We start from the raw sequence: 26164 nt of genomic DNA on the forward strand, positions 1-26164 counted from the left end.
ATTAGGAGGGCACAGACTCACAGACCACCTGCCCTGCCTGCCAATGGCTCCCAGTCCATAGCCTCATGCGGGAGGCAGTCTTGCACCATCTTCCCACTTTGTGTTCCCTGCATCTATGCCAACTCATCTACTCTCACAGCTTTAACTTGATCTGTCGTTGACTCTCAGCTCTGTTGATGTCTCCAACCTAGACCTCTCTTCTGAGTTCCAGATTTGTATATCCAACTATCTACCGGATATCTCTTGGATGTTTCACAAATCCTCAAGGCTTAACATATTTTTTTATTTTTTGGTGAGGAAGATTAGCCCTGAGCTAACATCTGTTGCCAATCCTCCTCTTTTTCTTGAGGAAGAGTGGCCCTGAGCTAAGAGCTGTGCTATCTCCGTCTATTTATATGTGGGACACCTGCCACAGCATGGCTTGATAAGCGGTGCATAGGTCCATGCCCGGGATCTGAACCCGCAAACTCTGGGCTGCCAAAGCGGAGCTCGTGAACTTAACCACCACTTGGCCGGCCCCAAGCTTAACATATTTAAATTGAATTTGTCATTCTCTCCCCACCCCTCAACAACTGAAAAAACAAATGCTGTACTTGATTCTCTTTTCCTGAATTCCCTATCTTGTTGAACTGGTCACCATTCACCTGGTCACCAAGTGAGAAAGATGGGAAACATCATGAACTCCTCCGTCTCACTCCTGACTCCTAACTTAACACCAAGTCTTGTTGATTCTCCTACCAAATGTCTCCCAAATCTATCACCTTTCCATCCCATTTCAGGTTCCCGTCATTTTTTAAAAACTTGGAATACTACCAAAATCTCCTAACTGGCCCCCAGTCTCATTTCTCGCCAATCTTCAGTCTTCTGCCAAAATGACCTTCTTAACAGCAAAAATTGATTGTATCACTTCACTAGCATAAAACCTATCAATGGCTTTCCACTGCTGTTAGGATACAGTTTGAGCTTTTTGGCCTACCACCCAAGATTATTTGGCTCCTTTCTACCATTAGTATTGAACTCAATACTTGTAGTTCCAGAAAATGCCATGACTCTTGCCATGCTTTCTCCACCCTTTCCTCCCAAGCCCTTTAAACCTCAACACAGACATGACCTACTCCAGGCTCTCCATGATGCCCACTGCCTCCAAGTTAAATGCCCCTTTGCTGTGCTCCCATAGCTCCTCTGTGATAGTTCTTGCCATGCTGTACTGTAATTGTTGGTTTAGATGTCTGGCTTCTCTAGACGGTGACATTCTCATGGGCAGCCACAGTGTATAATTCGTCTGCTTTTTCTCAGCTCTTGGTCCTGTACCTGACACAGAGTAGGTGCTCAGAAGACATCTGATGAATAAACGATTGAATAAATGAAGTGTTACTGTACTATGGTAGCCTTTAGGGAAAGAACATTTGGTCATCAGACCCACCGGACCAACAGCCCGCGTCCGGGGAGCTGGACTCATATGCGCTCAACCAGCCCGGGTCCTGGCCGTCCTTTCCCCCGCCGGCGTCTGGGGGCGCTGTGAGGGCCGTGCCCGCTCTCCGCCGCCGGAATTCGTCTTGCCGGACGAAAGCTAGGGGGCGGGGCCCGCGGAGCCTGGCTCGACCCGGAAGAACGGAGGCCTTGCGGCTGTGCTGCCCTGCCCGTAGTCCCTGCGCTCCTCGAGGGGCCCGGCCGGGGTGCTGCGAGGGCCCCGGGAGGTACGGAGCTGGCAGGCCGGGGTCAGCTACCGTGTCTGGGCCGCTTTACGTGGCAAGTTTCTGCGGCCTCTGACTCCCTTTGGGGGTCCCATCGTGGGGAATCTGGCGGAGGCCCCTCTGGCTCTCTCATGGGTATCCCTTATTCCGGGGCTCACTACATACATGGGGCTCCTCGGGGGGGAGTGGGGAGGAGGGTCCGACTCAGGAGTTTCCGCTGGAGAGGTTTCTGTTTGAGACCCCTTTTGAGTGTGATCTCTGTATTTCTGCTCCCTGGGGGACTCTGGGGCTTCTTCTGGGAAGCCTGTGTTTAGGATGCTTTCGAGGAAGTCTCTGGGGCCTCTTCGGAGAAGGAATTTCTGTGTCTGAGGCTTCTCATCTGGGTCTGTCAGTCTAAGGGTAGCAAAAAATTGTCTCCTTTTCGAAGCCTTTTTCCCTTAGATTTCTTCACTCCTGTCTTTCTTGTCTGATGTTCTTCATCTTAGCCATGGACTTGACTGGGAATTAGAGGTCATTGATTGTCGCCTAGATAAGTCATACAGGAAAGCAAAATATCCTCCTTATTTGGTCATTTTCCCCAGGAAGAGTGGCTTAAGACAGATCCACACAAAATAGTATTCCTGCTTATTTTTCTGTGGGGTGGTGGTTAAAGAGAGGAAGCTGAGCCAGAGCTCCCTTCAGCAACTGGTCCTCCACATCCTGTGCACAGAGAAGAACATGGCCAGTGGTTCCTTTAAACCAGCGACCCTCTACTCTCTTTATGGCAACATATACTGAGCACTTGCTCTCTGCCAGTTCCTGGCCAGATACTGGGAATAACAAAGATCAGTAACGTACAGCTGCCTGTCTGGTAGTGGACACAGATACATCACTTCAATACACCCTGACTAGAGTAGGGGTCAGTGCTGAATCCCTAAGGCTATGCATTCAGTTCAGAACTTGGGCTCTCAGTTATAGGAGGTCTGCCCTTTGTTTTGATCCCACCTCACCCAGTGTGCTTCTGTTCTTCAAGGTTGAAGGCTAAGCATGGGGAAGAGCTGCAAGGTGGTCGTGTGTGGCCAGGCATCTGTGGGCAAAACTTCGATCCTGGAGCAGCTTCTGTATGGGAACCATGTAGTGGGTGAGTGTTGTTGCAGGCGGGGAAACAGTGGAAGAATTTGAAGAATAAGGAGTAGGATTTGATCACAACACACAAAGGCTAAAAGCTGCTCCTGGTGGTTATTGCACCCGAAAGAGGAACATGTACATTTTAACCCGCAACCCTACAACACTGAAGAAATCTGGAGGAAGGAAACTCAATATCTAGATGGGGAGGAAAAGCTCCCAAGTTACCCTTTTGCTTAGGATGGTATGAGCATGAGATTAATATCTTCCCCCGAATCATTCCAGTCCTGCCAGACTCAGTCTCTGGCCCCCTCTCCCCAGCCCCCACATTTCTTTCTCTCCCTGTCTGGTCAGCCTGTCAGGATATACCCAGTCACCCCTGTTTCCCATCTCCCTCCTCCCTGCAAACAAGTTTTCTCATTTTATCCCAGGTTCTGAGATGATCGAGACGCAGGAGGACATCTACGTGGGCTCCATTGAGACCGACCGGGGGGTGCGGGAGCAGGTGCGTTTCTACGACACCCGGGGGCTCCGAGATGGGGCTGAGCTGCCCCGGCACTGCTTTTCCTGCACTGATGGCTACGTCCTGGTCTACAGCACGGATAGCCGAGAGTCCTTTCAGCGTGTGGAGTTGCTCAAGAAGGAAATCGACAAATCCAAAGATAAGAAGGAGGTGTGTGTGGGAGCCCTGGTGGTGGGAGAGAGTGGGCCCTGAGCTGCCTTGGGGAGGCTCGGCTTGGCTCTATTTTTCATTCATTTGCCAAGAGGTGGGTTAGCAGCTAGAGGGGGGATGGAGGCCACTGGAGGGTGGCTTTACCCCTAGAGGTGGCCACATGTTGAGGCAGCTCAACCAAAGAGACTTTTCAGTTTAAGAGGTCCCTGATCTAATGCATGAGCCCCCACTAGTCTTTTTTTATAACGATTCCATGCTCTTAGCTAAGAAGGTCCTTCTGTTCTCAAATCCCCCTTGCAGCTGCAGGCATTCTGGGAGTGCTTCCTCACCAGTTGTTTAGCCAGAAACTGACTGGCTGCTAGTAATGGGCAAGCATGAGTGATACAGGGCTTGTAATAGAACTCCTGGAGGGAGGGCCAGGTGGAGGCCAAAATTTGAACAGAGGAAGAAAAGGAAAAAGCAACCATCTCCCTCCTCCCAGTCCATGATTTCTAAGATAGGAAGAGATGAGGCATCAACCATTGAGACTTTGCTTCTCCTAGGAGTCCTAGGTGGTTGCCAGCCCTCGCACCCATTCTGGAGGTCCATGGTCCATCCACAGGCCTCTGCTCTGTCCCTCTCCACTAGGTCACCATCGTGGTCCTTGGCAACAAGTGTGACCTGCAGGAGCAGCGGCGTGTAGACCCAGACGTGGCTCAGCATTGGGCCAAGTCAGAGAAGGTGAAGCTGTGGGAGGTATCAGTGGCTGACCGCCGCTCTCTCCTGGAACCCTTCGTCTATCTGGCCAGCAAGATGACACAGCCCCAGAGCAAGTCCGCCTTCCCCCTCAGCCGCAAGAACAAGGGCAGCGGCTCCTTGGATGGCTGAACGGTTGCCATCCCGTCTTCACCTTCCCAACCCCATTCCAGCTGCTGGAGCTCTGGAAGATGGGTTGAGGGGAAAGGGGGGTTAGGCAAGCTATCCTTCCCAAGCAGTGGGGGAGCCCCCCACTGGGCCAGGCAGCTGAGCTGTCCCAGGCTCAGGCCACTTTTGCTCCCTCTCAACTCTGAGAAGTGCACATAATCTAGGTTAGTGCCCCCAACACCCCCCCTAGCGCCCCCCAGCTCTCATTCTGTCTGCCCCGCTGTGACCTGGGGCAGTTGTGAGTCAGTGTCCCTTCCACCTGCCTTGGATGGGAAGCAGAGCTACCATGCAGAAGTGCCCAGTCTAGGGTCTGGTTCCAATCACAGGGGTCCCACTCCTCTGAGCTTTCTGCCAGTGACACACACACGTACTTATGGCAGCAGCCTGGACTCGAGAGAAAGGGCATCCAGGTATCATGTATGTGTGTGTAGATGTGTGCACATGTGAGCGTGTGTGCATGCTGGTGTTAGGGGTGCTCCCTCATCCAGCACCCTGACCTTTCTCCTGTCCTTACCTTGGCTGGAAGAAGCCAGCCTCTCGGGAAGTGTAATTTTCTGTTTACCTATTCCCCCAATTGTTTTGCTTCCTCTTCCTCCTCAGGGAGCAGATGGGCCTCATTGGTTGAGGTGGAATGGAATGACGACTGGGCTGAGTCACCAACTGGCTTTGTGACTCAGCAAGGCCTTTCCCCTCTCCAGGCTTCAGTGTTCTCATCTGTAAGGTGACAGGAGTTGCTTAGGTGATCTTCTAGATCCTCTCTAGCCCTATGATTTTATGACGCCCATGGCTTCCAGGCTGGCTATGACTGTCCCCTTTGCTTCTCCCTCTTTAAGGTGCTATGTCTACTGGCCCTGGAGGTTGGGACACTGCTCTCCGCCAGCCACCAGGGGGCAGGAGTGCACTGTGCTCTCATTGCCAGAGTGGCTGCTCAGTGCCCAGTGGGGGACGTCACACCCATGGGGGCTGGTCTTCACCCCTTCCTATGGTTTTCAGCTAATAGCTGGACTTCTATTTATACATTACCTGTTCCAAATAAGCCTGCTGCCATGGTGAAGGCTGGACAAGGTGCTCCTCTAGCCCTTCCTTCTTACCTCAGATGCCTGAACAGAACAAGGCAAACCAGTAGCAGCTTCTCGGGAGCTGCCAGATCTGTCGGGGCTCAGTAGGGTGGTTACACTCACAACACGCTGTAAAGTGAGCTTATGACCCACAACTTCCTGTGCCCACTTCGTGCTTCTCACGTGCACACCTAGCACAGGTGAGACACTACAGCCAGGCGACCTCCAGTACACGCCCCTTCTCCTCAAGATGGGGGAGGTGAGCAGGGGCAAGTGGCCCAGGGCTGGGCAAGTCAGGTTAGGGCATATACAGGCTCCAGCTTAAAGTTCGTTTATTGATGCTTTGGACACAATAAAACCACAACTTATCAAAAAGTTTCCCTCCCTTCCCCCCTTTTTCTTGTTTTCCCCTTGGAAATACCTAAAAAAAAGAAAAAAGATACAGGTGGATACTGGCAAAGTCCCATATTGTGGGGTTTGGGGGGCAGTGCTCGGCAACGTTGGGGCTGTGGCATTAACTGACAGCATGAAAATGGGTCTTGAGAGTATATCAGACTGTGTCCCAACACTCAGCTTCACAGTGAGGGGGCCTGGGGTGCTGGTTGGGAGGAGGGAAACCCCTTTAGTGCTGGGGACCAATGTGGGGTGAAGAGCTGGAGGGGACTGCTCTTCGCTTGGGAGCCAGGTCGGGGGGGTGGGGTCCAGTGTTAGCTGGGTCCATAGTCTGAGGGAGACCCAGTGCCCACCCACCTCAGGAGCTGGGGTTCAGGAAGAATCAATGAAAGGCTCAGAGGGGAGAGCTTTTGTGGGATTGATCACTTTCTCTATTAAAACTGGGCCCAGCCAGAACATCCCCCTCACCTACCCCATCCTAGCCCCATCCCGTCAGAGCAGATGAAGCCTCCAAGGGCTTTCTGCCCCACCCCGCCTTGGCTTTGCCCCCCTTAGCACTGCTCCCTTTCTCCTCCACAGACTTCCGTCACACTCCCACGGTCACCTTGTCCAGATAGCCTTGAACCCACTCCAGCTGGAGACCCCATCCCTCATCTCCAGTGATTCTCCAGAGAATCCAGTGAATGGGGAGGGCCTCCTCCCCAGGGCATGGGAGTAGAGGTCACAGACTTGTCCTCAGGCTAGAAGGACTTGAGAGTCCTAGGGCCTCTGCCTTGCGAGTATAGGTCTTGGATGGGGGAAACCAGAGCACCACGGGGCTTGGAATAGGATTTTGCATAGATCTTTGGGATGTCTCAGTTTGCTCCCCCTAAATCAGGCTGGGAAATGCAAGTGAGCCCAGGACTAGCCCTAGAAATCCAGGGAAAGGAGGGTGGGGCTGGATGGTCCTTGGGCCAGGGGGTATTAGTTGAGTGAGTCTCCAGTCCAGACTGAGTGAAGGACAACTGCCCTTAAAACTAGCCGGCTCTTCCTGGTTTGGGCAGGACCCCCGAGGCTGTAAAAGGCGGTGCCCTGTGGGATGTAGGAAGCCGAGGCCTCTCTTGGAGAGGAGGAGGGGGAGAGCGATTGCTGGGATGTCAGCCCTGGCCTCCCCTAGTAGGGCTAATAGGGGGCAAAGACGATGGGTCCCGTGGCAGGGCGGACGGCTCCCGTTGGGGTGCGAAACAGAGCTGGGCCCAGGATCGGAGCCGGGAAGAGGGTGGTGGCTGCCGTGGGGGCAGGCCGGAGGGCCAGGGGCCCTGGCAGGGCACAGATGGCTGTGGCCGCAGTGGGGATCGGGCTAGGCAGGAAGCGGGCTGCCAGTGTCTTGGTGAGTTGCTTCTGCAAGGCCAGTTTAGACTGCAGAGAAGAGAGAGAGGAGTGGACACAGTCTCTGACCCCAGAAAAATCCCACCCCTTCCCTGGGCTCCATCCTTGGGCTTTTTGCTGCAGGGGAAATGTGCCCTTTAGGGTTCCAAACCTAAATCCTCTTCCCACCCCCAAACATTCGTTCCAGAGGGCCTGCTTCACCACCTGTCTTCCTGCCCAGAGGAGGAGGCTCTCAGGATGGGCGAAGGGAAGGGCCCTGGGGGTGGCAGTAGAGATGTTCTCCAGGAGATGCATGCCCACCCTTGCTCTTACCCCTGAGATTACCACCCCAGCCCACCTCCCCGGAAATTCCTCTGGGCGGGTGCCAAGACAGCCAAAAGTTCAACCCCAACTCCTTCCCTGCCCAGGCAGCCTCGGAGTGGAGTGGCTTCCTTCCTGCCCCACCCCCAGCCCCCAGCTGGCCCTCCCTTCCAGCCCACCCTCTCCCTTCTTGACCAGGGTCCCAGCTCTGTTGCCTAGAGACAGATACCTTGAGGATACTCACAGCCAGCGCTGCGTGCTTCTGCAGCTTGCTGTGCTGGCTGGAGGGCTTGGGGGGCTTCCCGGCCAGGCGGTCTTTGTGCCTCCTGCTGCTCAGGTGCTAATGGACAGACAGACAGACAGACTGGGAACAAGGTGAGGAAGCCCAAGGACCCCCAACTACCCTATCACCCTGGACTAGCTCACCTTTCCTCTACCCACAGCTCACACACTGAAGGCACATTTACTGGGTGTCACCCTGGAGTGGCCTTGGGAAGGGGAGGCAAGAACTGGCCTTTGTCCTCCAGGGATCCACTGTCCCACTAGCCTCGCTCTCCTCCTCCACCCGCTCCCGGCTCTGCTCTATCCACCTTCTGTCCTCAGGCTCCCCCCTCACCTGGCTCTGCTCCCACCCCCTCACCCTGCTCCAAACCCCGGCCTCACTTCCCCCACCTGCTTGAGTTGGGTCTCTGAATTGACCTGGAGCTGACAGAGCGCACAGTGAAAAGGGGGGCTGGGCCCCTGCCGGCCTCCCCGGCCCCCGGTTACTCTCTTGGCTTTGTGTCCGGTTCCTCCCCGGGGCACTGGGTGGCCCCGGCCCCTTCGGGGAGCCCCTTGTTGACCTTCCACCATCCACCGGTGCTTGGCTCCTGGAGGGAGGAAAGAAGACAGCCTGTCAGCTCCGAAGAGGGGCTGCAAGGGCCACAGAGACCCCTCCAGACTTGGTCAGTTTAGTTGTACCTTCAGCCTCAAGGCTGCTCAGAACATACACTCCCCTCCAGCCACCTGAGATTTTTCTGTCTTATCTCTATCTCTGCAAGGTCTTCCCAGCTTCTCTCATTCCATGCCAGCCTCCCCTAAGGAAGGCCTTCTTGCAGGGTAACTGGTCTGCTTCCCTTTTGCTCTCCTCTCAACCCCTCCCTTCTGGGCCTGACCTAAAGAAAGATGGAGGAGGTGGCTCCTGTCTTCCCTGGAGTGACCTTCAGTTCTTGCCACCTCAGACTTCTCTTCCCAATTCTCCCCCCTCAAGCATTAGTGGGAGGACTCGAATGCCTGTGCAGTAACAGCTGAGCACAACGCCTCTGTCACCAAGCCCTTGAGCAAAGTGCCCAGAAACCCAGCCTGCTGACATCTGGTGAGAACAGCCTCCTTGCCCCCCTCCCCCCGGACTCCAGCTGGTGGGGCACATGCACCTGTGTTGTGAGCCTGCAGCTGGGAGGCAGAGTTCACTGTCACCTTACACGTGGGGCAGTAGAGGCGCCCCCTCTCACTCCTGTCTTCCCCACTCGCGTTACTTTCCGCAGCAGCCGCAGGCAGCTCAGGCCCTGGCGCCTCTCTCCCAGGCTCTGGGGAGCAGGGTGGGCAGGAGGAAGAAGAGGAAGAGGAGGCAGCATCCAAGAGGTCTGAGTGTGCTGGCTCCCTGGGCGCAGGGTCTGGAGTCAGTGGTGGCTGGAGTGGGGGGCCAGGAGAAGGGGCTCCAGGAACTGCTAGGGAGATAGAGGCATCAGGTCTGAGATGACGAGGGCTGAGATGATTCTCAAGACCAGGATTTTAAGCACTGACATATTGGGGGTGGCATGGCAGAGTGGAAGGGTCCCTAGTGTAGGGATGACCAGCGCTGATTCCAGACCCCACTCTCCCACCAACTCACTGGGCAGACTTGGGCCTCTTTGGGCCTCAGTTTCCCCATCTGAAATCATAAAGTTGGACGGAGTGGTCTCAGAAAGCCCTCATAGCCCTGATATCCTAGTTATTAGCTAACTGTTAAATAAGCAGAAATCACCAAAAAATGTACTAGAATGTTCATAGAGCACTATTCATAATAGCATAAAACTGGAAACTATTTAAAAGTTTTTTATTTTATTTTTTTTATAATTCTATTTATTTATTTATTTATTTTCCCCCCAAAGCCTCAGTAGATAGTGATATGTCATAGCTGCACATCCTTCTAGTTGCTGTATGTAGGACGCGGCCTCAGCATGGCCCGAGAAGCAGTGTGTCAGTGTGCGCCCGGGATCCGAACCCGGGCCGCCAGTAGCGGAGTGCACGTACTTAACCGCTAAGCCACGGGGCCAGCCCTGGAAACTATTTAAATATTCATCAACAACAGAGTAGATTTTTAAAAAATTTTTGTATGGTCAGGCAATGGAACACTACACAGCAATGAAAAAGGACAGACCACAGCTATATGTAACAACATTGAATAATCTTAGCGTGAGTGTTGATGAATGTTCATGGAAAATGAACAAAAGTCAGACATAGAAACCTACATACTATATGATTCACCAAAACCAGATGAAACTGATCTATGCCAAGAAAAGTCAGGATCGTAGGTACCCCGGGAAGGGGTGTAGGTGGTTGAATAGTGTCACCACAAAACTCATGTCCATCTGGAACCTCAGAGTGTGACCTTATTTGGAAATAGGATCTTTGGAGATGTAATTAGTTAAGATGAAGTTATACTGGATTGGGGTGGGCCCTAATCCAATGACTGGTGTCTTTAAAAGAAGACCACATGAAGACACAGAGACCCATATGGGAGAACAAGATGTGAAGACAGAGGCAGAGATTGGAGCAATGCAGCTACAAGCCAAGGAATGCCCAGGATTGTCGGCAACCACCAGAAGCCAAAAGGGTGGCCTGGAACAGACTCTCCCTGTGAGTCCCCACAAGGGAACCAACCCTATCAACACCTTGATTTCAAACTTCTGACCTCCAGAACTGTGAGAAAATAACTTTCTCTTGTTTTCAGCCACCCAGTTGGTGGTCATTCGTTACCGCAGCCCTGGAAGCTAGCACAACAAGGTAGTGACTGGGGGGGCCCGAGACGGGCTTCAGGGCGCTCGTGGCAAGTTTCTTGATCCTGGTATATTCAGACGGAAAACTCATCGTGCTGTACATTGGGCGCCTTTTTCTGAATGTAAAGTACCCCACACAAGCAAAAATAATAATAAGCAGAAATCTGTCAACCCCTCGTCAGAAGCCAGATTTGGAGTGGGGAGGGGAGACGAGTTCAGGACTGACCTTTGCTCTGCAGCTCTCCAGGGGCTTCGCTGGCCGGAGTTGGGGTTGGGGACACCAGCGTCCTGTCCTGGGCCAGGGTTTGTGGCCTCTGCTTGCTCTTGGCAGCTTCGATAGCCTTGAGTTTTCTGGCGTGCTTGTGGCCTTTATAATGTGCTTCGGCCTGGTTCTGGGGAGGGGAGGGTGTGGGGTCACCATTCATTCACTAATCCACATGTCCCATCCATGAGCTGGCACCAGGCAGGGGACAGGTCAGAGGGAGGCAGGGCTCTGGCCACACAAGGGACAAATCCTTGTCATTGCCATTGTCATCACAGTATGTGTGTGGCCCTGAGGTTTACAGAACACATTCTCATACATGAGCTCCCATGCAGGCAGCCTCTGGCTTCAAATTCTGACTCAGCCACTTATGAGCTGTGCATCTTTGGGCAAGTCACCTCACCTCACTGAGCCTCAGTTTCCTCACTGGTAAACTCTGCAATGATAATACTGACCTCACAACTGTAAGAATTAAATGAGAACCTGAATGATAAGGGCCTAGTACATACAGTAGGTGCTCAATGAATGTTAGTTACCAAGCTTATAAATGCACGCATGGAGGAAACAGAGTAGTCTGCACACTTTGAGGTATGTGCACCCCAGAACATTCATCCCTTGGCTTATTTTCTCAACAAAGAGTTATTGAGCATTTGCTGTTTGCCAGACACTGTGCCAGGGGCCCGGCGTGAAGAGGGGTCCCTCTCTCAGAGGGAAGTCTCCCTGTCCATCTCTTACATGACTCATGTAACCTGAAAGCCTGGAGGGAACCCTGAGTCTGGCCTGTCAGTGTCCTCGCTTCTTCAACCAGGGATCCCTGCTTGTTGCTCCCAAACATCAGAAAGAGAGGCCCCCATGGCCCCTCCCTGGACCCTTTCATCCAATCAGGTCTGCTGAGAGCATCTCCCCAGTCCCCAGAGTTGCCTGGACAGAAGGTAAACCTTCCCTAGGAGGCCAGAACGAGGCTCCTCCACTATCTAGGGGTAGGCTCTGGTAGAAAGCATGCAGACCTTGAGGTCAGCCAGGCCTGGGTTCTAATCCCAGCTCTGCTACTTACCAGCTGTGTGGCCTCAGGCAAGTCACTTAACCTCTTTGAAGCTGTTTCCTCATCTGAAAATTGGGGATGATAATAGTGCCTCTATGCACTTCACAGATGTATCATGAGAACTAATTAAGATGATGGGCATGAACATATTCTGTAAACTCTCAGGTGCTTTAAAAACTCAGCTCCAAACCAGGAGCTGATGGGGTGGCCCCTGGGACACCAAGTGGGGAAGGGCAGTCTTCTCTCTTGCAGAAGGATCCAGAACACAGGAGAGAGGCATAGGGGAGAGAAATGGGGTCCTAGGGGGACTAGAGAGGAAAGGGGCAGAGGAACTGGAGAGAGGAGAGAAGGGGCTGGGTAAAGGAGCAGGAGCGCCTTTTCTGCAACCAGGGACTGGAAGTCTGGACCACAGCCCCTTTGCACCCCACTCCTCCAGGAAAGACTGCAGAAGCCCAGTCTCCAGCCCTCTTCCTGCCCAGCCCCCTCCCCAGCCTGTTTCCACTGCTTCCTCTCACCGCTGAGTTGAACCTCAGGTGACAGATGTTACAGGAAATGAAGAGCTTCTTCTTCAGAGGGGAGGGGACCCCAAACGTGTGGCTGATGACAGCTTTCTGGACAGGGTCCATCTGTGAAGGGGGTGGGAGGGCACAATGACTGGGGTCGGCTCAGAAGGGGGGGCAGTACAAAATGCCAGGAACGACTGCAGATTATCAAGGAGGGTGGCGGTCAGCCTGTAGGAAGAACTTCCCCATCCTTCTGGATGTTAGACACAGAAAAAGAAACAACTTCTTCCCTGGCTGATTTTATCTGTCAGCCTGGGCTTCTGCTTGGAGGCAGGGGATGGCCAGGGGACCTCCACGATCTTGAGAAACAGAACCATGTCCTGGTGATCACCTTCCATCACTTGCTGCCCCTCTGGTCTCTGGGATTTTTTTCTCATTCACAAGAATCACATCTATTGGGACGGAGAGTTGGGGGCAGAGAGAGGCAGGGAAGAGACAAAGAGTCCCTCTGTTGGAATTTCCTCTCTCATAACCCAGCCTTGTGCTTATCTTATGAGCTCTGCCACCGTCACAGGGCCTGAGAGGGAGAGGGAGACTGAGACCACTGCCAGAGGAGGTGGGGGGCTGGGAGGGGGCAGGCCACAGCAGGTGGAGGCCAGAGGGTTCCCTGAGTGGTAGGATCATTTCTTTGGAATATTTATTTGTGTGTGTGTTTTTTTTTCTTTTCCTTATTTTAAATAATTTTTTCCTTCTGTCAAATCAAGCCTTTACATTCCCTTTTCTCAGGGGCCTGGGTTGTTGGGCCAAAAGCAGAAGTTGTCTGGGCTTGCTTGTCAGGAAGGAACTTCCTAAACCTTCCTGAGAGACGAGAACAGAGGCTTTGAGAGAAAAGCATGGTTTCAGAAACTTCCCTGAGAACAGAAAGAGGTTTTAACCCTCACAGCACGCAGGGCCGGGGATACAGGCAGGGGACAGGATGTTAGAGAATGGCCTGCAGGGCCCCCAGCGATGAGGACAAGAGTGGCTTCACCCACTCTTGAGGGGCCATGAGCTGGAACAGTGAGCATGTCAGCCAGTGACAGAGGGAATCAAAGACCGGAGGACGCTTGTCAAATGTCTCAGGCTCCTTAGGACCCCTGTGCAGCCGTGGAGGGTGGGAAGGGAGGGATTCCTACAGTGAGTGAAACTGGATTTCCCACCATCCTGTCAAGATGGGGTGGGGCTCATCACTGATTACATTTGATTTTTCAAAATTTAAAAGTGGAGGGCATTCTTTATAGTTCATGTGGTAAAGTAAATTCATGCTCACTACGCTTGTGGTTCACACACATACACACATGGACATACATAGACTAGTATACAGACACATAGCACCTAAGCTTACGGGCAGTTACAAATGACAGCAACATGCACAAAGATACACTCTCACATGCACGCAAATGGCACACAACCACAGACGAACTCACTATCACCCAACCCACACACAAACACACACACTCAGAGGTCAGGCACACACCAAACACACATAATCGACATAAAGACACAAAAAGCCTCTCAGACACAGAGGCACACACATTAATTACATACCCTCACACAGAGCTGCTTACAAACACATACACACTGAACACTAACACACAAATTCACATACACAAATAACACACAAAGACCTACAGAGACAAATTAAAACAGAAAGGCACACCTCAACTGCACACAGACATACACAGACCATCCATTGAAGTCCCTATGCAAAAACTCAGGTGAAACCTACAGTACAGACCCTACAGGCCTGGCAGTTGTCATTGGGGGAGGGGGTGACAACATCCTCCTTCCCTAGCCCAGAGAGCTGGGCCCAGGGGTCTGTTTTTTGGGAACACTGAGTCACTAGGGGATGTTGGAGAATGAGCTTCTGGTTAGACCCAGAGTCTGAGAGCCAGCCCCTCTGAGCCCACCTTCCCTGCCCACCCCCAAGCTTGCCGCATGCCCCCACCCGCCAGCCAGCCCAGCCCATACCGTGCTGAAGTTGGGGAAGAGACTGAGCGGGGTGGTGCCATTGAAGTGGAAGGCGAGCAAGTGCTTGAAGTCCAGCGGGGGCTGCAGAGGCCTGGCAGGCAGGGGCAGGGAGGCCAGCAGGGGGCTGGGGGCACTGGAGGCCGGGCCAGCTGCAGGAGGAAGAAGGGCAGGGTCTGAAATGGGGAGCCACACGGCTTTCTCCCACCTCTGCAGCAGAAGGAGAGGTTGACAGGCTTCTTGGGTGTGGAGCCAGGGCACAAACCCCTGTCTCCCTCTTCACAAAGGAGCACTGGCCAAGCCCAGGGCGAGTACAGCCCACTTCTGTGCCTCTCTCTCCACTACTGGGGAGGCAGAAGCAGGGAATTCACAGTGCAGGGTTCTCGGCCCAGAAGGGTGACCCTCTGGCCCCTATAGAGGCAGCATAATGGCTCAAATGAACCCCCGAGGGGAGTCCAGCCAAGGAGGAGTCAAGGCGGGTTCCTGACACACACACACCACCATGGAGACTGCATGATGCACTGGGTTTCCTTCCACTTTATTGTAAATTAAACCCAAACCCAGGAGGTCTGGGGAAAGGCCAGCCCCCTCCTCTCTCACTAACTATCTCCCTCCAGACTCCCACACCATTCACAGTGAGGGCTGACAGAGGGGACGGGAAACCCATTGGAATCTGAAGGGCTATGTCCCCCAGCTCTGATGAGGTCCCAGCTGCTTCCCCCAGGAGGCAAAAAGCCCTCCAACATCCCAGGGTCAGGCCTGAGGCCGGTCCTCGGGTCGCCGCTACAGCACTGTGGTTTTCCAATCTTTGGTCTTAAAGGTCTGAGATGAGGGCAGGGGAGGGCTAGGCACCTGGGGAACAACCAGACTTCAAGGAAGAAAAAAACTAGAAATAGATCCAGTCCATTGGGGACTTTTTTGGACCCTGTCATTGCAAAACCTTCTAAAAGAAGTCCTTTTAGATTTGCGTGTTAACACTATGAAAGATAGGATAGATTTATTTCACATTTATAGATTTATGTCTATATACATGGTTATATACAGAAAAGCCTCAAGCAGCCTATTGGTGGGGAGGGGAGGGAAGGCACCAATACCTCCTTTGAACTGTAAGCCCGTGCACAGAGAGGGTGCTGTGCTGTGTCAAAAACAAGGATGGTGATTTGCTCTGCAGTCATATCTGAAGAGAAGACATGTTGCCAGGAGGCAGCTAAGAAACAGTCAAGGACCCATTCTCTTTTCCCTCAATCCCTCAATTCCTGAGACTCAGTCTTCCTCCCTCCAACCAGGACCTCCCAACTTTTCTAGGGCAAAAACTTGGGCTGAGTCCAGAGAGAAAGGGTGAGCTACTCCTCACCAAACTCTGGAGAGGACAGGAGTGATATTTAGGGTGTCCCAGACCCTAGCATCTCTGCCCACTCGCCCAGGCCCCACTTGACCCAGCCCCTCCTCCACAGCCCGTGCGGCTGTTAGTACTCAGCATGGAGCAGAGGAAGCACGGGGATGGTGGGTGGGAGGCCACAGTTGGCAGGTCAGTTTGAGCGCAGCACGGTCAGGTTCAGCTTGGCCCCGAGAGTGCCCAGCGTCCCAGGCGGCTGGACCGAAGGAAGGAGGCCGCCCTCACGTGAGCCTCGACCCCAGGAGCCCCTCCCCCCACCCACTCTCTAAGAACTCCGCGGCCAGCGCAAAGTCAAACTCGTGCAGCGGGGGCCCATCCACGGCGATCTTGACCGCGGGGCCGCCCCGGCCCTCCCCGGCCCCGCCCTGGCCCCACCACAGCAGCTCCCGGCTGCGGCCGACCTTGTCCAGGAGGCCGGCGCCCGCGGGCAGCGCCAAGGCCAGGGCGGCGAGGGCGGCGAAGTCGGGGAAGAGCTCGTGCAGCTCGGAGTGCGCGCACACCAGCTTGGCGCACAGGGCCCGGGGGCCGAGCCGCCCGAGGCTGCACACCACGCGCTTGAAGAGCGCGAAGTCGCCCAGCGCCCGCTGCCGCACCACGGCGGGGGCGAAAGCGCCCAGCAGCACGCGCAGCGCCCCCTCGCCGTGCGCGCCCAGCTCCGCGGGGGCCTGCGGGTAGCGGCGGGGGTCGAAGATCGCCGCGAAGGCGGCCACGACGTCCAGCGAGGGTCCGGGGTAGGAGTCCCGCAGCCCCCGCCGCATGGAGTCCAGGAAGGCCTCCCGCAGCCGCTCCAAGCACCGGACCGCAGCCTCAGAGTAGCCGACCAGCTCCACGCCGCGGTAGGTACAGCGCCCACCGCCCGAGTCGGGGCTGGAGGACGCCAATTCCCGCAGGAAGCCTTGGAGGCGCGCCCCACCCGAGCTACGCTGCGCTTGGAGGGAGACTGCAGCTGCCATCACCAGGGGCTGCAGCAAGGCCAAGTCCGGCTCCTCCGACTGCAGGACAAGGGCGAGTTTCTGCACGGAGGGCAGAGCGTCCAGCAACAGGTGAGTGAAGGCCACAAAGGTGAACTGGCGCAGGGCAAGGGCCAGTGCCCCAGCTGTAGGCGAGGCGGGGGCAGAGGCCTCCAGTGCGGACACCAGGCAAGGCCAAGCCTCAGCCACTGCTTCCACGACAGGCAGCAGGGAGGCCCAGGGCACTGGCCGCGGTCCTGCCAGGTCAATTGCTGCAAGGTCCAGTGCTGTCCGGAGCTCAGGGACCATGTGGGAACTGGGGCCACCGTGGAGGCGGAACAGGGCATCCAGGACACTTTCATATTCACCGAGGTAGGCAGGGGGCTGGGGATCTGTCCGGCTGGGGAGGCAGTGTAGCTCAGTGAGCAACGGGCAGGCAGCCTGGAGCTGTGGGCCCACACTCCCCAGGCGGTCACTGGGGAGGCTTGAGCTGAGCCAGGCCAGCTTGGGTGCAGACACGCCAAAGGCCTGCAGGATGTCCAGGAGTTGGCCAGCGGTGGGCTCGCCCTCCTGTAGCTCCACACTGCCCAGGAAGGTGGTGGCAGGCTGGCCATCGCAGGGGGACACTGAAGAGGCAAACAAGGCCAGACTGTGGCACTCAGGCCAGTCCCTGGTCTCGTCCAACACCAGCCCCACATACGGGGATGCCTTCAGGCGCTGGCAGGCCTCTGTGTGCAAGACACTGGCAATGGCCACCTGGGACAGTCAGGGAGAGAAAGGGAGGGAGGACAGAGTTAGGACAGAGTTAGGCTTGTCCTGAGAAGGGGAGGCAGGCAGTACGGGGCGATAGAAAGAGCGCAGGCCTTGGGATCAGACAGACTTAGGGACTAATCCTAGCTTTGCTACTTATTGGCTGTGTGACCTTGGGCACATCATTTCACTTCGCTGAGCCTTAGTTTCCTCAGCCCTAAAATCAGGCTAATACGTGCCCCAATCTCCTCAAAAAGTTGTTGTGAATTATAAAATTTGTGCTTATATATGTAAAAATGCTTTATGAACCATAAAGATTCTACAGCATTGTGTGTGTGTGTGTGTTTTTACAGCATTGCCCCAGTCTGCCTTATTCCTGGGGGTCTCTCTCCACTCTGCTGCTCAGGGATTAACTGAACAGTTACACAGGGCCCCAGCTGGGTGCTCTGTCTGTCTGTCTGTCATCTCTGTAGGATGAGATCCACCTCCCCCACCCCACACAAGGCGTCAGGACTCACCCGGCTAGTACCTAGGACAGAGCTGCAACTTGCATGCCCCCAGGGGCCATGTCAGGGATCCTGAGCTTGCGGGGGCCAGGGATAAGCCAAAGGGAATGGAGAAGCCCATGCCCTGCTCTCCAGCTCCACCACTTCATGCCCTGAGAGCATCCAGACCTAGCTATTCAGTAGAAGTCACAAATCCACGTTTTTATACGTGATCTCTCAGTATTTTTAACTTGGAAACTAATTGAAGTTTTTCAAAAACACTGAAAACCAACAAAACACATCTGTAGGCCAATCAAGCCCCCAGGCCACCAGTTTGCAACCTCTGGCCTAGGTTGTGCAGGGAGTGCCCCTCTGCCCCGGAGGACAGGGCCTGGCCTGGCCTCTTCGCTGTTGTGCCCCCAGCAGCTGGCCCAGGGCCTGGCGTATAGTACTACGCCCTGGGTAAAGTTCTGATGCATGAAGATATGAATGAAGTGTGCTCTGGCTACTGCCCGGGGGCCTGGCATGCTGGCGCTGTGCCCAGACAGCTCCACGTCCTCCCTCCTCACGCCCTCCCCCATACCTCTGGCTGCCACCCACCTGCATGTCCCTCACCCTCCTGGGGCTGTAGTAATCGCCATGCTCCGTGCCCAGCAGCGCCTGGCACAGGTTGAACCTCTGCAGCTCGAGCAGGGCCGAGCAGCGGTCGTCAGGCACGTCCTCCTTGGCCATGCAGTACACCGTGGTCAGCACAGCCACTTTGGCTGGGTCCACCTCCACCTTGACGCCCCTGGAGGTGAGGGTGGTCGCCAGGCCTGGGTAGGCCCCTGCTCCCTCAGCCTGCCCCTCAAAAGTGGGCTGGCCCCGGTTGATGGCCAGAGCCTGGCGGTGGGCCCCCGAGGTCACGTGGCGCAGCAGGGCGTGGCGCTGGAAGTTGTCGGTGCCCACGGTGAAGGCATTCTCAGCTTTGCCGTGCTTGTTCCGCACCAGGGCCTGGCGGCACTCGAGGCAAAACATCAGCTTCCGCTCGTAGTCAAAGTCCAGCCAGGTAAACTCCTCTTTCCAGTGCTCGTTGAAGTAACGCTTGCACTTCTTGTTGGAGTTGGAAGCCTCTCCAGCTGGTTTCTTCCCTGGGGGCACCATTCCTGCTCGAGGGGCAGGGCACCCCCAACCCCCACCCAAATGCTCTTGTCCCCCAGCCTCCCTCACACACAGAGGCACCTTCCTTGACAAGGGGAGTCGGCAGGGAGGCAAGAGGGGGCAGCCTGCCAGGCTAATGGGGACCATCCATCTAACTTAGCCAGGAAAGTTTATTCCTGCTCCACCGGCGGGAGACTGGAGATGAAAGAGACAAGGAAGAGGTGTTAGGGGGTCCATGGTGGGTTCATGCTGCCCACAGAGCACTCCCCAGCTGAGGGGTGGACTGGACCCAATGGGGAAGGGCTATTGGGAGTGGGTGGGGTCATGCAAAGGGCCACAGAGTGTTATGCAAAGTGGGGAGGTATGTGGGCCCCAGCCCCCTCTGCAGGTCTTCCTCCATCCAGGACAAAGCATGGATTGCTTTGACTGCTGAAGCATGTCAGAACTCAGAACTGGAAAGACTGGCACTGTCTATGCAACCACATTTTATAGGTGGGGGAATGGATTCCTGGAGACAGACAGTGGTTCTCAGGGCTCATGAATAATTCGTGGTTGACCCAAGACTTAAATATTCAGACCTCCTGACTCCTTTCCCAAAAGATAACTGGTTCCTCCAGTCCACAGTCATTGACTCCATCAGGAGGAAGTGAGCACAAAGCTGAGCTCCCAGAGTGACAGGACCGAGGAATGGGATTTGTTTTCTCTGGAGCTCCCTTCCCTAAACACACACATGGGCACACTCACCCGCCGACAGTGTGGTTCTGGGAAGGGTAGCCCAGAGGTGGGGGCTGGGCCCCAGAATGAAGGCAGCTAGCTGGTTGCCTCTCCCTCCTTCCCTCTGCCACCAGCCCAGGCACGAGGCCAGGATGAGAAGTTTAGGACCAGAAGGCCATGTCAAGCTGACGGCCAAAACCTGCTAACTCTGTCTCCTAATTCTCTCGAACCTGTCCCCTGCTCTCCGTGCCTGCGGATAACAACAGGGTAACTACCATTTATGGAGTGTGAACTGAGTCAGGCGCCGTGCTAAGTACTCTGCAGTGACTCCATGGGGAGACCAAGATTACTCTGGCAACAACTCTCTGCAGGTAGTCTTAGCCTCATTTTGGAGAGGACACTGAGGCTCGGGGAATTTTAGTGACTTGCCCAGGGTTTCATAAGAAGTAAGCAGCTGAGGCAGAATTAGAACCCAAGTCCTCCCGACCCCACAGGCCACGCTGAGACCCTGGTCTGCACCATCTCACATGGATTACACAGCTGCCTTCGCCTCCGCAGTCACTCCCCCAAATTCATCCCTCGCGTAGGAGCCAGAGAGCAAGGCCACACACAGATCCAACTATGACACTCCCTTGCTTCCAGCTCTTCAGTGTGTCCCGTTGCCTAAGTCTACACACCTCACCATGAGCCAGCGAGCCCTCTAAGCCTCTGGACCCCTCCAGAGCCTCCTGCCACTCCTGTCTGCCTGCCACCTCCACAGGCTTACCATCCCTCACATTGCTGTTACTTTTGCTCCTGCCTTCATCCTCTGGGCCAGGAATTCCCTCTCCCTCCTCTTTCCCTGGTAATTCCCATTAATTCTTGGAGAGCAGCTCACGCATCCTCTCTGCCACCCTGATCCCCCCAACCTGGACTGGTACCTGTCCTCTAGTCTCCCTTGATTCCCCATGCCTGTGTCCCTGTGATACAGTGTGGTGAACTCAGGGATTCTCTATGTATCTCTGCACTTGGTTCCTTGGATCCTGCACTTGGCCAAGATCGCGTTTGTTCATTTTTGTATCTAAGTCCCTGTACAGGGCCTTTGGAGAGGTATGCAGGTGCCTCTCCAAAGAAGCTGGTTGCTTAAAAGAATGAAAGGATTTATTTGGGCTATATGAAAGAGCTTCCTGCTTCTGAGGCTGTTGGTTAGATGATTCTAAACTCTGAGAAAGCAGTGACTGTCTTGTCCACCTGACGTGGCACCCTGCGTGGAACCTGGCACCTAGTGGGTAGGTAAAGTAGGGGCAGATGAGTAGACTCCCAGGGCAGCCCATTCAGTGTAAGGAAAGGCACTCTGTGTTGCCAGATGCAGGTGAAACTCATTGGTCCTCTTCCCCTGGACTCAGAGTGGCATTTGCAACATGCACGCCAAATGCCTCCAGTGGCATTCAGCACGCCCTCCTTGGAACACACTTCTCTCCTGCCTTCCAAGACCCCACATCATCCCTGGTTTTCCTTCCCCTCATCAGCCTCTCCTCTGTTGTCATCTCCTTCTCCTCTTCCCAAACTCAAACTGTTCAAAGGTTCAGAACCATCTCTGCTGGCCACTCTGAAATATACAACCCAGCCTGGGCCACACCTCTCCATCCAACTGACTTCCTGGCTTGTCTAAACAGAACTCTCCTTGACCTGTCCCTATAAAATATGTTCCTCTCCTGGTTGACCCCAGCTCAGGAAATGGTCTATCCTCCCACTCAGGTACCCTGGCCAGAAACCTGCCCCTCCAACCCTGCTCTCTCCCACATCCAGGACCCGGTCCATCCACATGGCCTGTCGATTCCGCTCCCACAATCTACCTATACCTTATCTCTTCTCTCTACGCCGCTGCCACCATCCTCGTCCAGGCCTTCATCTTGCTTGGACTATGGCAGTCACTTCCTGACGGCACTCCGGGTTTCCACTCTTACCCCTCCCTCAGCCATTTGGACCCCCAGCAGCCAGGGGGCATTTTAAAACATACTGCTTAAAACCCTTCCATGACTGCCCACTGCTCTGAGGCCAGCACCAAAATCCCTTTCAAGGTCAGCCAAATGCCCAGGCATTGCTGACCTCTCTGGTGGCCGCTTGTGCCTCCCTCCCCCTCCAGCTATACCAGCCTTCTTTCAGTTCCTCCAGAGTGCCAAGTTCCCATCCCCAGGGCCTTTGCAAATGCTTTGCCTTCTTCCATAATGTTCCCACCCTTCCTCCCAACACTTTACCTATTCCACTTCCCCTCTGGGGTCTATTGCTTGGCTGGTTTGTGCTCTCTCTCTCTCTCTCACACACACACACACACACACAAATTCCCTGAGGGCAGGAAAGGTAACCAACTTGTTCATGTCTGAACCCCAGAGAAGGGAACAGTACCTGACACTCATCAAGTGCTCCACAAAATTCGGGGAGTGAATGGGTAAGGAAGCACGAGCCCTCAGGCAGAGACAGCAATGGATGGGCCCTTGGGCACTGACTGGGAGGCTTCACCAGCTGCCTTTGACATCCTTTCCTCCCAAGATCCCATGATTCTGTGACCTTGTCCAGCTCACCACCAAAGGATCTTAGAATGGGGAGGAGGTGCAAGGCCGAGGTGATACCCTTCTGGAAGTTTGTCAGATCATTTTCACGTCCCTAGAAGCTGGCTATCCTGCTCCATTCTGCAGAGGGATAAAATGACTATGAGACCTAAGATGATTTTGATAAAAGAACAAAAGAGTAGGTAAGGAAGATGCATGGGAAGATGGAGATTCTGAAACTGCACTGTCCGATACGGTAGCCATTAGCAACATGTGGCTGTTTACATTCATCAGAATTAAATACAAATTTTAAAATTCAGTTCCTCAGTCGCACTAGCCACATTTCAAGTTCCCAATAGCCAGCCACACGTGGCTAGTAGCTACTGTACTGGACAGCCCAGATAGAGAACATTTACATCATCCCAGAAAGTTCTATTGGACAGCGCAGCTCTAAAAAACCGGGCAAAAGCCATTGACATTCCCAACTTCAACCTGAAGGAACCAGACAGGTGGGGCAGCGTGTAAATAAAATGGGACTATGTGACCAAGACTGACCAGGAGGGTGCTCCTGTGGCAAACCCAGGTCCCTCACACCTCTCCACACCCTAGCCAGTTGGATGGCAGCCGGCACAACTTGAGGGGCCCCTGGGGCGGTTGTGTGTTGGTCTGCCATCCCCACTCCACCCTGCACGTAAGCCTCAAACACGGTGTTTATTTGGCCCCAGGATGGTGGTCCCCAGCCTCCTCCCCAGGCTCCTTCGGGTCCCTTCCTTTGGGGACCCCACTAGAGGAGTCCACGCTCCCGGCAGAGTAAGGGGGGCGCCCCCTCCCCTAGCAGCCCGGGTAAGGTCGGGGCTCCCTGCGCACCAGCCCCATCCTCCCAGGGCCGGGACGCGGAGGGCTGGGGAACTTCCTCTGGGGGGCGCGTGGTGGAGGAGCCCTCCGAGGGGTCCCGCAAAGGCACCGGGCCTCCGCCCGCCCGCGCCGGCTCGCCCGCAGGGCTCCCAGCCCCGTCGCCCGCCCCCTGCCCGGAAGCTCCGGGAGGGGGCGCCCCCTCCGGGCCCGGGCACCCCGCCCCGCCCGCACACACTCACGGAGACACGGGAGCCACCATCTTGCGCGGTGGACGCTCTGGCCGCGGTCTCCTTGGGCTCCGCTGAGCGACAGCAGCCACTAGCGGTAACGGGGGCGAAGAGGCGCCAGCAGCCGGCGCGGGCCGGGGTCGCGGGCAGGGCGGCGGCGCCCCCGGGGCTCACCTGGCCGCGCCCACCTGCCGGGGCTCCGGGCCGGCGCGCGCTGAGCCCGGCGTCGCCCTCGGCCTCCCGTGCTGCAGCAGGAGCGACGGAGGTTAGACCGCAGGAAGGATGTTCCACGAGGGCGGGAGGGACAGGAGTCATTAATCCATCACCTGTAGCCGTCGGTCCCTAAAGGAGCTCACAGGTGAGAGCTGACAAGTGAGAGACAAACGTAGAGCGCTATGGAGGCCACACTCTGGCAAGTGCTGGGAGAGTTATGCACAGAATGCTTTGGGATCACAGAGGAGCAGGTGTAAGCTGCAGGTCGCTTGGAGAGTCAATTAGGTTTCAGAGCAGGATAAGTGAAATTCACTAGGGGAAGAGCATTCTAGGGACTAGCAGAGCATCGGGAAGTTGAAAGTTCAGTGCTGGTTCACAAAGGTCAAGGTAGAGTGCAGGTATGGATGGAGGAAGCATCCAGGAGGCTCTGCAGTGGGTGCTGGGAATTTTGACCCTCCAGGGACCTCAGGAGGGGTTTGATCTGGGAGCTCAATGTTTTAATCTAATGAGTTATTTGTAATGGGGATGCCAGAAGGGGGTGTAGAGGAAGGGACCTCTCAGATGTACAGGAGACCCTCACCCCTGTGTGGGTACCCCAGAGAGAGGAGGAGAGGATGTGGGTTCCCTGCAGGAGGAATGCAGGGCTGTGGCAGCCCAACCATCCCGGACCTGGAGTCCAGAGGCCTGCAAGGGAGCTCCAATGACATTGAACTCTGAGGCCTTGGGCTGGACACTTAGCTATGAACCTCAGTTTCCTCATCTATGAAGTGGGAATTACAGCTGGGTGAGGAGGAAAGGGCAGGACAGGAATGAGTCTGAGGACCAAATGAAGAGCTGGGTGTGGAGGCCATTTGAAGAGGGGGTGCCGGGGCACTGGTGACCCAGTCTCCCCTTCCAGTCAGCACAAAGTCACCCAGAAATGCCTTCCAGCCATTGGGTACACTCCTCTCCCACACAAGGCCTAGGTCACATGTTGATTTGAGATTGCGGCCTCTCGGGTAGCCATGGGAACTCCTCCCATCACCCCTCACACAGCGCTCTGTGCCACCCACCGTCTGCCTCTGACATTCACTGTGAACCCTGGCCCCCAGGCCGCTGGGATGATGCATGAGTCACGGCACATGCATGCACTCGCGTGACCACCTGGCTCGTGGGTATACTCAAATAAAGGGAGACACTGCAGCCCCCACACCTGCCCTAGGATGGCAGCACACAGCCCGACGGGTCTCAAATTCTCTGAAAGGGTCAAGTGTGTGTGGGGGGTCTTCTCTCATGGCATTTTGCAGCAGAACAGCCACCCTGGCTAAGTGTCTCGGAGCAACCCCTCCCCAACCCTGGCTAGAGGTCCACAGCTGGGACTCACAGCTCAGTGGACGGCTGCCTCAAGAGGCAGGTTGTTGCTCTGGTCAGACATGAGCAAACCAAACTGAGTGGCAGAGAAGAGGCCACCAACAGGGGTCCACCTGAGGCTGGAGCAGGGGCACAGAGCAGGTGTCTCATGAAATAACATCATCCTGGCTGCCACCTGAGGAAGAGGATCTGGGGAAACCACATCCTGCTGTTTTGCCATCACTGGGAAAGACACACACAGAAGAGCACAGGGACACACACCCTGTGGTCCACAGACACTCACACAGATGGCGATAGGCACAGACGTCAAGGCACACACTTACATGGATCTCCCCATGATGAGAACCTCTACGCACGCTGATGTGTGCACATATGGAGGAGGTACACATGCAGAGACAGACAGATACCCATGCTGGCCAAGGAGCAAAGGCAGGCACGGAGGCCACGCACAAGCGTGCACGTACACACAGACAGGCAAGATCAACAAAGACCCACTCAGATCGTATACACCCAGAGGGACAGACGCTCGAGGACACACAGACCCCTACAGAGGCATATACAGACAATGCAAAACAATAGGCGTGCAGCGGCACACACCATCACAAAGAGATGCATAATCACAAAGATCCATATACAGACACGTTTCCCCAGAGATAGGTACGTGCACAGACCCCCCTTACAAAATTAAATGCATCTGACATACAAGCTCATGTAGCCAAACCCAGAATCTCTCTCTCTCTCTGCTGACCACAAGTCATCGGGGCAGGTGGTAGGGTCCTCCCCGAGGCATACACACACACACACACACACACACACACACACCTCAAATAGTAAAGTTGCCATTTCTATTACAGATAAATCCAAAACTCGGCAAAGAAAATGGGAGTCCAGGAGGGAGAGAAAGCCACAGGGAGGTTGAACCAAGACCCCCTGCTTGCCCCCCTCCCCCTAGGATTAGGATTCCCACCATGGCCAGGGGGTCCTCCCCACATTCTCCAGAGCCCCCAACCCCCTTCTGGGTTGGCCAGCATTCAAGATGTTCCAGACTGTCCCCCTCCCCGTGCTGGAGGAAGACCCCCAAGCCCAGTCACAAAGGAACTCTGACCCAGCCCCACTTCCTCCAGCCCTGACCACCATGGAAAGGGTTCTCAAAAATACCCCTCAAAGGATATTGGATGTCTCCCTCATAGAAGAGAGGGCCAGGAGACCATGGAGAAAGGGGGGGCTCGGTG

General features: G+C 55.1%; 2 protein-coding genes across 7 annotated transcripts; one reads left to right on the forward strand and one right to left on the reverse strand.

Annotated features, from left to right (window-relative positions):
• The first annotated feature begins 1574 nt into the window (after positions 1–1574).
• Positions 1575–5810, forward strand: NKIRAS2 (NFKB inhibitor interacting Ras like 2). Of its 4 annotated transcripts, none has more exons than XM_014790665.2 (4): positions 1575–1697; positions 2707–2814; positions 3230–3471; positions 4099–5808. In XM_014790665.2, the coding sequence occupies exons 2-4, from the start codon at positions 2721–2723 to the stop codon at positions 4336–4338; spliced, it is 576 nt and encodes a 191-aa protein (XP_014646151.1). In that variant the 5' UTR covers positions 1575–1697; positions 2707–2720; the 3' UTR covers positions 4339–5808. The 4 variants fall into 4 exon arrangements, with proteins under 4 accessions (XP_014646151.1, XP_087297302.1, XP_087297301.1 ...); XM_087441175.1 differs by having other exon boundaries at positions 1621–1749; XM_087441174.1 differs by having other exon boundaries at positions 1688–1829.
• Positions 5811–5911: 101 nt separating this feature from the next.
• Positions 5912–23234, reverse strand: LOC101406323 (uncharacterized protein C17orf113). 3 transcript variants are annotated; one of them, XM_087441170.1, is made up of 9 exons: positions 18506–23234; positions 17039–17426; positions 14328–14476; positions 12330–12440; positions 10737–10902; positions 8906–9196; positions 8166–8362; positions 7723–7833; positions 5912–7223 (listed from the first exon to the last, which is right to left on the reverse strand). In XM_087441170.1, exons 1-9 carry the CDS (start codon positions 19190–19192, stop codon positions 6987–6989), a joined length of 2337 nt encoding a protein of 778 aa, XP_087297296.1. In that variant the 5' UTR covers positions 19193–23234; the 3' UTR covers positions 5912–6986. The 3 variants fall into 3 exon arrangements, with proteins under 3 accessions (XP_087297296.1, XP_087297295.1, XP_014646148.1); XM_087441169.1 differs by having other exon boundaries at positions 6071–7223; positions 8906–9199; positions 16634–17426; XM_014790662.2 differs by lacking the exons at positions 5912–7223; positions 7723–7833; positions 8166–8362; ... (2 more) ...; positions 12330–12440; positions 14328–14476 and having other exon boundaries at positions 14842–17426.
• Positions 23235–26164: the final 2930 nt, after the last annotated feature.

This window comes from Ceratotherium simum, chromosome 16 (genome assembly GCF_057802395.1).
Source record: "Ceratotherium simum simum isolate JZ-2026a chromosome 16, ASM5780239v1, whole genome shotgun sequence".
NCBI classification, from domain to species: Eukaryota; Metazoa; Chordata; class Mammalia; order Perissodactyla; family Rhinocerotidae; genus Ceratotherium; species Ceratotherium simum.